Genomic DNA, 10,598 nt, shown 5'->3' with positions numbered 1-10,598 from the left:
TTAAACATCTTATGAAAGTCATACAACATTTCTTTATAATCAGAACAAATATTAGGTTTTAACTATTCGTATGTGTTTGTATACTATAAAGTATACAAACTATAAAGTGCAGCAAAATTAATATATGTTTATATCCTCTCCCCTTTAATTCTGAAAAGGCTGTACCTCTTCACACCCTCACTGCAGTCCACGGAGGACTTATATCCACAAACTTTTAATAGCATTCTATGCTGAGAAATTTTTTTTTTTTCCTTTTTGTCTTTTTTCGTGTCCGGCAACGGATCGCAACCCTCAGTGTCGCGCCCGTACCGGACCGGGACCGGCCACAGGATCGCAACCCTCAGTGTTGCTCCCGTACCTCGCTCAGCCAGTGAGCGGCCGGTCTGCATGTGGGATCCGAACCCTCGGCGGGAGTGCCGCCGCGCTCTGAAGCGGCGCACTGTAGCGGTGCACCACCAGGCCGGCCCTATGCTGAGAAATTTTTATATTTTTCAGTTTGATGAATGAAATCACCACACCCCAGTTAGGATTTTCATTTCCTCTATATAAACACCAAATCAAGGATTATTAAATGTCTATTGCCCATTTTCATTTGTTGGAAAATGTCCCATCTGGATGGTTTAATTGGCAGCAGTTTCTTCCTCTTAGAAGCTCTGGCCTTCATTTGCCTGAGAGCTCTCAGACCCATTCATTGCTCACCTATCACCTGCTCTGCTGTGGCCACAGCTTTGGGTACTACTCACACTGCCCAGCCTGCTGGCCTTCGGGCAGGTTCAGGCACTGGGTGGCACTGGCAGAGACTAGAAAGAGGAAGAAAAAGCCAAGATGTTGCTTCTCTCCTGCTGTGCTTCAGGTGGCCTCTCTGTGATGGGCTGTACCTTAACTCCTGCTGATGGCCCTGACTGCCAGGACTCCAGTAACTCCGTCTCCTCCCCCACTGTCCTTCCAGCCCTGTGGGTGCGAGTGGCCTCCCATTAGCCTACTTACTTGTTGCCTCAACTTTCCCTTTCAGTGAAAGGAACATATGTCCTATAAATAATGGCTTTTTTTTTTTCTTTTTCATTTTCTTTTTTGGTCTTTTTAAACAGTTTTATTGAGATATACTCCACACAGCATAACATTCATCCATTTAAAGTGTGCAATTCAATGGTTTTTAGTACATTCATAGAGTTGCGTAACCATCACCACTATATAATTTTACATTTTATTACCCCCAAAAAGAAGCCCCTATTGAGGAACATTTATTCTATTTTATAGAATAATGTGTTATCTGATTCAAGAATCATAATAAAGCCAGTCGAGATCTTTGACTAAAAAAAAAAAAGAAAAAAATACCCCTTTCCATTAGCAGCAACTTTCTATGTTGCCTCTACTCACCTCCCTGCCCTAGGCAACCACTAACTTACTATCTGTCTCTATAGATTTAAAACATGGCTAAATAATGGTATTTTTAATTTAATGAATTAGGATGTGTAAAAATTCTGTTAAAGAAGAGCCTGTTTACTTTTATTGTGGAAAATGGTAACTGTCCTAGTTCTATCTCATTAATTCCATTGGATAAATTCACTACATATATTTATTACAAAGCAGGTCTTATTTAAGAATGTTGTATTGAGCTATGATTTACATAAAGTAAAGTTCATGCTTTTTAGGTGTTCTGTTTTTTGGAGTTTTGACAAGTTGTATATAGTCATGTAACCACTAGCACAATTTGGGTATAGAGATTTTCCATCACTCCAACAATTTCTCTCCTGATGCTTTGAAATAAGTACTGCCCTCCCTGGTACACTCTGGGAACCTCTAATCTCATTCCTATCTCTATATCTTTATCATTTTCAGACTTTCACATAAATTGAGACATATGATACTTAACTTTTTTTAATTGTGGTAAAAAAATAAACACACACACACATAACATGAAATTTACCATCACAACCACTTTAAGTGTATACAGTTCATTAGTAAGTATACTCAAATTGCTGTGCAACAGACCTCCAGAATTTCTTCTTCTTGCAAAACTGAAACTCTTTACTTACTCATTAAACAATTCCCTGTTCCCCCTCTCTCAGGCCCTGGTAACCACCATTCAACTTTCTGTTTCTATGAATCTGACTGCTTTAGATACTTCATGTAAGTGGTACTTATACCATTTTTCTTTTTGCAATGGCTTATTTCAGGTACCATAATGTCCCTAAGATTTATCCATTTGGGGGCATGTGTATGTATATACAACATTTTGTTTATCTATTCATCAATCAATGGACATTTGGGTTGTTTCCACCTTTTTGGCTATTGTGAATAATGCTGCCATAAAGACGGGTATGTTTTAAAACATAATGTTTTAAAACTGTTTTCTTTTACTCAATGTAATGCCTTTGGTATTCAATCATGTTTCTGTGTATATTAAGAGCTCATTCATTTCTGTTGATGAGTGGTTTTTCATTGTACGGATGTACCAAAGTTTGTTTATCCATCTATCAATTGTTGAATGTTTTGGGTCATTTTCAGCTTTTCCGAGATTATGCTATAATGATATAAACACTCCATATATGTCTGGTTTTGGTGATGTAAATTTTTATTTTTATGTGTAAACATTTAAGATATTCTGAAAATTGTACCTTTTGTTATACTCTTTAGATTAAATTTACTCTTCAGATTAAAATTTTAGATTCCATCTGAAATGAGGTCACAGAGTTTCACAAAGCTTGTTAGAATGTACAATAAACACAACACTGGAGAACGACTGACATATCACGAAACCTCAAAATTCTCATGAGAGAAAGTTGCAGCAATAAACATCTGCCCAAACGAGAATAGCGACACGATTGAACTAGACCCATTTGAACATAATGGATCCCTTACCTGTGTCCACCCTGATGCAATGATCCTGCAAGGGATAGAAACCTTGGAATAATGAGGAGGAGAAAAAGAGGGAGTGACTTTTGTTATTTTTCCAACAGCAGAACTCAGATCGAAGGGTGGAAGTAATGCAAATACATGGTATAAGCACATTAGTTACTGCTGTATTGCCTAATAAACCAGGGAATTCATGATGCCCTGTGTATATGTTTATCCCACAGAGTTAGTTTTAAAAGGCAAAGAGGGGCCGGCCCGGTGGCGCACTGCTACAGTGCGCCGCTTGGGAGCGCGGCGGCGCTACCGCCGAGGGTTCAGATCCCACATACAGACCAGCCGCTCACTGGCTGAGCGAGGTGTGGGAGCAACACCGAGGGTTGCGATCCCGTTGCCGGTCCCAGTCCGGTACGGGTGCGACACTGAGGGTTGCGATCCGTTGCCGGTCACGAAAAAAGACAAAAAGGAAAAAAAAAAAAAGGCAAAGAGAAAAAATTAATTTATTTTCTCAAGGCACCTCTGAATTCTCCTTTTGTCCAACACAAATTATAAAGATGTCTAGCAGTTAAGCAACTTCGAGAATTAGTAATCTTTCTAAAGTTGGATAAGATTGGCAAAAATACAGCACTGATGAAGATGAAGGCTTTCAGTGCATAATACTTGATAATACAGATAAGTACTGAAAAGCAAGGGGGGAAAGCTAGAATGAACCCTACAGAATTGGATTAGAGACAGGGACATAATTATGAACACATTTAGCTATAGATAGGTAAGTAGATGGTTATATACATGTGCAGAAAAATTATAGATATGTGTATAAACAGATATTTCCTAGGTATGTCTACTTTAAGGGACTAATAGTGATAATATACCAGTAGCAAAGAGAACACCCAGCACCCACATCTTTATTTGTAATACCATTCTCTAATAAAAGGTTCCCTGGAGAAGTGACTGATTCTAAGGCAGGGGTAAATACAAGATGAGCCTGGGTGTTTTTGTAGTGGCAAAATAAGATTAAGGAAGTGCCCCCCCAAAACAAAAGATTGAGGTCATATCAAAGACACACAGTAGCCAACCTGAAAGGGTGTGTGCATTCTGTCATGAATTCTCTAATACCAGTTGGGTGTCCTGAAATTTAATTCAGTTATGTCTGTACCTTTTGTTAGCACAGACCCCACAAGTTAAAGGCAAAGTCCTTCACAAGACTGCCCCCACTTAAGAGGCCAGTTGCAAATCTCAAACATTCCCAAGCCAACCACACTTGTGCTGGACCAATTACAAATTCAGGGTTTTCCACAACTTACTCTGGTTAAATAGTTTGCTAGAATGACTCAGAACTTGGGAAAGTGCAATACTAATGATGACCATTTTATTATAAAAAAATAGACATAAACAGCCAGATGAAGAGATACATAAGGTCTGGAAGGGTCCCAGTATGGGAGCTTCTGTCTCTGTGGAGTCAGGGTACACCAGCCTCTCAGTACATTGATTTGATTCCCCCACCAGAAAGATCCCCCAAGTCTTCGTGTCCAGAGTTTTTATGGGGGTATCTTGGCATAGGCATGACTGATTAAATCACTGGCCAGGTGATTGAACTCAATCTCCAGCCTCCCTCCCCTCCTCAGAGGTCTGGCTGCTGAAAGTTCCAGTACTCTGTTACTGAACCCAGAACTTCTGCCCACCACCAAACAGAAACAAATGACCCAAAATTCAAATCACTGGTGAAATGGGAAGTCAGCTTTATTTTAGGATTACTGGTAACCTGGGGGAGATGCTAGGCTAACCCATCTCCCTGGTAAACCTGAGGAGATAGCCAGACTAAAACCATCAAAAAGACTCAGATTTACTAAGGGGTTTTTAAAAAGGGAATTAAGGGAATGGAATGTGGGAAGTGAAAAGTAGGAGGGAGGGGGACATGTAAGGGACACAGTGCAAATTCTCACCAAGGCTCTGTTCTCATCCTTGACATTATCTTAGGGTACTGCAGGATTTTGATTTGTTTTGGGGTGAAATCAGCATAGCTTTACTAATGTCTTCCTTGGTTTCTCCAGGTCTGGATAGTATGCCTCATGATAAGTTTGCAGCTCCAGGCTGACCAGAAAACAACTTGACATTTATGTAAATAACATCATTTTGCCCCATAACTAAGGTTCAAAATATCAAATAACCATGGAAAAAGAGGGAACTCAGAGAAATTCATGCTAAGGGAAAAAAATGTCCTTTGGTTTTCTTTTTCTTTTTCTTTTTTTTTTTTCCTAAATCCCATGTGGTTTTAAGTCCCAACATGGCTCAAGTCCTGCTCACTCCAACACCTCTGATTACACGGTTGGTTTTTCTGTTGACCAGCCCCTCAGTAGGAACCCCCTGCCATGAGTTGCTTTATTAGTAGGACAAAGTTCCTCTTATCATTCAGGAAATTCTGAGAGAATTTTTGAAGATGTGTGACAGAAATCAAGGACAAAGATCAGATATATATATATATATATATATATATATATATAATTTTTATTATATCACACCTCCCAGCGACCAATGCTGCAACAATTTAAGTAGCAAAATAAATGGCATAGTGTTGAATCATAGCACAAAGTATAAAATAAATATAAATAAGTTCATGCTGATGAGTAAATAACCGAATAAACAAATAAATGAGGGAGAAAAGACAAACTTTTCTCACAGAAGAATGGCAAATAGTATATGTGGATATTCACCCCCCAGTGTGTGGAGTTTAATTCAATGCCTCGCTCCACCCAGCGCGCGTGCACGCACACACACACACACACACACTCACACACTCACACACACACTCACACACTCACACACACACATGCCCACTTGAGTGAGGGCAGGGCTGGGCTTGGAAACTCCCTTCCAAAGAATAGAGTATAGAAAGGAAAACATAGTAACTTTATAGTGGAGAAAACTGATAAAAACTACCTCAACTAACTGATCAAGATTAATGTCACTAGACATATTAATTTCATGAAACTTCTGACAGTATATGATATGATGAGATATGATTTTCTTCCCCCAAAACCCATAAAACCAATCTACCCATGAGAAAAACATCAGACAAGTTCAATTTTAGGGACATTCTAAATAGTACTGAACCAGTATTTAAACCTGTCAAGGTCATGAAAAACAAGGAAAAACACTGAGCAGACTGGGGAGACAAGATTACTAAATATAACGTGCTATCCTGGATTAAATCCTGAAAAAGAAAAAGGACTGTATTAAAATGAGTGAAATGTGAACAAAATCTGGAGTTTAGTTACTAGTAATATACCAGTGTTGGCTTCCTACTTTTTACCAAGCTACCATGGCAAAATATTAACATTAGGAGTACTGGGTTAACAGATATTTGGGAACTCTCTGTTATCTTTGCAAATTTTGTAAATTTTCTGCAAATCTAAAATTGATCCAAAATAAATTGTTTACTTTAAAAAATTACAAATGTTTATAATTTACAGAGGATTATATTAAAATGTTTCTATGTTTTAATTAATATCTTTTTCGGGGGGGGAGGTGTCCATTTTGCTCTCTTGGCCACTTCAAAATGAATATACAAACAGATTATTAAACAAAATAGATTTATGTCTTTCAGCTTCAAATTGGTACTCACCTACTGCTCCAAGCCTAACAAAGACTCTTCCATAAACTTTTCTTCCCAAGTTGGAAATGAAAAAGTCCATCCTGATACCTCTTTCTTGTCAACATAGCCAACTGCCATGAAGCTTAACCCAGAACAATCTACCTTCTAAATATCCCAAAAATTCATTCAATTTTTTCTCACATACCAAATCTCTATTTACTGGTTGCCTCCCACCTGCACCCTTCTTAAAATTCAGCTAACACATCTACCTATGTTTCTTTTTGTCCTCTAAAGATCATTCTTCAAATGTTTACTTGAGAATATTTTAATATGCTAATCTTTCTCCAAAAGCATTATCATATTTCAAATGTCCACAATTTCTCTTAGAACATATGACACAATAGTCACAATCTGTCCTCCGATGCCTACAATAACTAAAACTTAATTTTCCTGCTAGTTTCACCCCAGACTGTTTACATTACAAATGAGGCTCACTTCTCCCACCCCCCATTACTTGAAGGACCACCCACATGCTATTCCCTTTTATGAAACTGTCCATACAATTTCAAGCTCAGGTACATCTTGGGAAAATTTAATATCTCAGATTGAAAGTTACACAAAGACATTTACAGTATTTTTACATTACTTCAGGACTATTTATGGAATCTGAATCTCTCCACGGCAACCATTAATAAAAACACAACTATATAAGTGTTTACATATTAAGTACACAAGATTTAATTTAGTATGGCTATTATTATTTACTATTTTATATTGGGCCAGTCTCAGTCTGTCTTGTTCACCCTTCTCTCTACAGTGAAATTGGCTCATAATTGTTCTTCAGATTTTTTCAGTGCCACACTCTCCCAAGTGAGCCATGGGCTGGCATTCTTTGGATTTTTTGAGGTCTGAGTGAATCCACAGCTGAACAAGATGAAAGACAGACAATTCATATTTTTCTGATGAGATGAGGGAATTGTGTTTTTCTTCCATGGCAGACACAGCAAAGTCTGGATATTCTGGGATCACGGCACATGAGAACAAAAGGACTAATAGTTGGAAAACATGCAGTGATCAGTGCACCAGTGTTCACCAGCCACCAAATTAAATTATCAAAGACAGCTAAACAAACATAAATGATGAAGGAAAGGGCATAAAATGACACAAAGGTGCTCAACAGGACAAGGATGCTTTGGGTGGCTCTGGTCTCAGGGGAGGATCTGGGAGAAAGATTATTTCTATGAATGTGTTGGACCCGCTGCTTGTGCTTGTACAGGATGAAAACCATGGAGTTGCTGGCCCAGAGCATGAGTCCCAAACACAACACATCATGGAAAGATGTCAGTGCTGCATATACTGAGCCTATAACTGTGTCATGAAGTGAAGCAGAATAATACCCAAAATAATTTTTCTTTGTGATGTTTTTGTTGCTCCATTTGCCAGTCATATAAATAGGAAAAATGATATTTACCAGCATGTGGAGGACCCAGCACAGGATACTGGAGGGGCCAGTGTACTTTTGGGCTTTTACTTTAATCTCTGACCATCTGGAGTTCATAGGGTTGATTGTGATCACCTGGAAGACACTCAGGAGGCAGGTGGTGTCAATAGACACACCCCTGCCCACCCTGTGAACATATAAAAGAACTTTGTGTCCAAAATCATTCATGAACTGTTTCAACCCAAAAGCTGCCATGGCTTCTGGAACTCCTCTAGAGAGAATGACCAAGGAGTTGGCTATAGTTAAGTGCCTGAGAATCAAATCCATGGGTCTTGACCTACATCCCCTGAAATAAAGGGACATATAATGATATAAGAGTGGGAAATTCCCCAGGATTCCAATGACGATTTGAAATAAAAACATCATTCCTATTATCAAATCCATGGAAGCCATTCTGTCATTTTCCAGGAATCAATATTCAAACCCACAAGCAGAAGTTTCTTCATGGAAACATAAGTTGTGGGCTACATTTTCATGGAAAATAATATCTTCACTTATTCCTGCACCTGAGAATAAATATGTAAAATATATATTTTTAAGAGATTTCCCAAGTTTCATGTGTTTCTTTTTATGGCACTTACAATGGCACTTTTTTTTTTAATGCTTTACCTATTCTAACATTTAAAATTTACAACTCCATGGGTTAGGAACTAATATTTTTCTTATATTATTTTTCCTATATTTCTTATATAGGAACTAAGAGAATTTAACCACAGGGATGTTAACTGACTTGTCTACATAGCAGTAGAGTCAGGATTTGAACATGGGTAGTCTAGTTGCAATGACATTGGTGTTTACTACTGTGCTATACTATAACAGTTACCTAGTTGTGTTCTTGAAATTGTATATATGTGCATATTATACACACATACACACATGCATACATACATACTTTGTTATACTGTAAACTTATTTTACTTTTAAAATTTGGTTTGATAATTTCCCATTTTGTTAAGTATTTATTCTATAGACCAATATAACTTATGAATGAAGATTCAGAGGTCTTAATTATAGATGCACTGAATAATTTTATGTGACCCAATTTGATTTATTTAATGTGGATAAATATTAGGCTAGCAATAGAAAAACTCATTTCATTTTTTGCCTGGGCAAAAAATACAATGGCATCCATCACAGAAATTAATGTACAAAATTAGGTTGTGCACCAAAATATAAGACATGAAACATAAATAAGTGATAAAGTATTTTAGGGTAGAAGATAAATTAATTTTCTTTAAAGATTATATAACTATATGTTTATTTTAGAAAAGCTAATTGAAACAAATTAATATTTTGTTTGGGAAAACTATTAAAATACAATGCAAATATGCAAAATGGAATTTAGAGGCATGGAATATTATACATTTAATAAATTGATAAGGGAAAGAGATGAGTAGTGAGCACGGGAATAACATTTAAATGTTTCTAAACTAGAGAAAATATAACAAGGAACATATGAGCCTTAAAACTGTTTTTTTGCTGATGAGGTTATATTTAAAAATTAATTTATTCCTTTAAAATAAAATTTAAAAAAAATTTTTAAGTTAATTGTTTGCTGTCTGAAACCCTCTATAATGATGTTAACCTTTTCTTAAGGGACCTTCGCTAATTTAAGGAAGGAAACTAGTCTCATCGTGGTTAATAAATCACAGTTATTTTCAGTAGAGACACATTTATTGTCTCCATTAAGAATATCACAGACAACTAACAGAAAAATAATTATATTTCAGTGATTGCTATTCAGTCACAGTTTCTGCTGAGAATTAGATAATTCAATTTACTCCATCATATTCATTATCCCATCCATGAACATAGCTTTTACAGAAATTACTATTCTTGCAAATTAATTTTTAAATTATAATATTGAAGCGTATTAAAATTCAGACTTTGATAACACTTGGATCCAACACCAAGAACCTCTTCAATGAGGATTTCACTGAATTATATTAGCAGCAGCAGTCATGGGTCAGTTTAGGACCTCAGACCTCCCATTTCTCTCTGCAAACTCAGCCGGTGTCTCCAAGATTATTCCTCCTTTTTGTGTAGTTTTGCCACTGGACCAGTTTCTACTACAAAGAAGTTTGTCTCCCAGACATGCACACCTACCCAGATTTTCTGATACACCTCCTTTCTTTACAGACTGTGCCTCTCAGACTGAAATATAAAATACCAGCCTCCTTCCTGCTGCCAGAACTGTGAGCTCAGTGTGATGGACGTAACAGCCAGAGCGTGTGTGGGAGGCCGCCAGAGCCTGAGTTGTGTGTTTATGATTCTGTGACTTCATCTCCCCACAGAACTGCAATTATCATTTCACCAGTAGCAGCAATGACCGTTCACGCTTGGGGAACTGAGAATAGTTCTGAAAAACTTTTTAATTCCCAGAATGTCTTAGAAGTTTCTAGTGAGCATATGCAAAGATATGTTTGACAGAGATGCTTCCTTTTCCATTATTCCCGGAGGCACACAGGGTCTCTCATGGAAGGAGCAGGGAATGCTGAGGTCTGGCCCATGAAGGACAGAAGCTCCTGTGTCTCATTGGATTCTGTGCATCCCTGAGAATTTAATCCTCAGACCCCTGAGTACCACCGTCATTTAACTTACAGAAAAATAGAATCATACAAACTACCCAAGACAGATTTTCAGTTTGGTAAG

General features: G+C 37.5%; 1 protein-coding gene across 1 annotated transcript; it reads right to left on the bottom strand.

The window, feature by feature from the left end:
• Nucleotides 1-7,394: 7,394 nt before the first annotated feature.
• LOC103593079 (vomeronasal type-1 receptor 2) lies at nt 7,395-8,339 on the bottom strand. Its single transcript, XM_008576004.1, has one exon. The coding sequence runs from the start codon at nt 8,337-8,339 to the stop codon at nt 7,395-7,397; it is 945 nt and encodes a 314-aa protein (XP_008574226.1).
• Between the last annotated feature and the right edge of the window lie 2,259 nt (nt 8,340-10,598).

This window comes from Galeopterus variegatus, unplaced genomic scaffold (assembly GCF_000696425.1).
Source record: "Galeopterus variegatus unplaced genomic scaffold, G_variegatus-3.0.2 Scaffold1272, whole genome shotgun sequence".
Classification (NCBI taxonomy): domain Eukaryota; kingdom Metazoa; phylum Chordata; class Mammalia; order Dermoptera; family Cynocephalidae; genus Galeopterus; species Galeopterus variegatus.
The sequence above is the reverse complement of the archived record's forward strand: the minus strand, read 5'-3'. Positions and strand labels throughout refer to the sequence as shown.

Bases quoted from the DNA above. Each gene is read 5' to 3' on its own strand.
- LOC103593079 (XM_008576004.1), bottom strand. From the start codon at position 8,339: ATGGCTTCCATGGATTTGATAATAGGAATGATGTTTTTATTTCAAATC.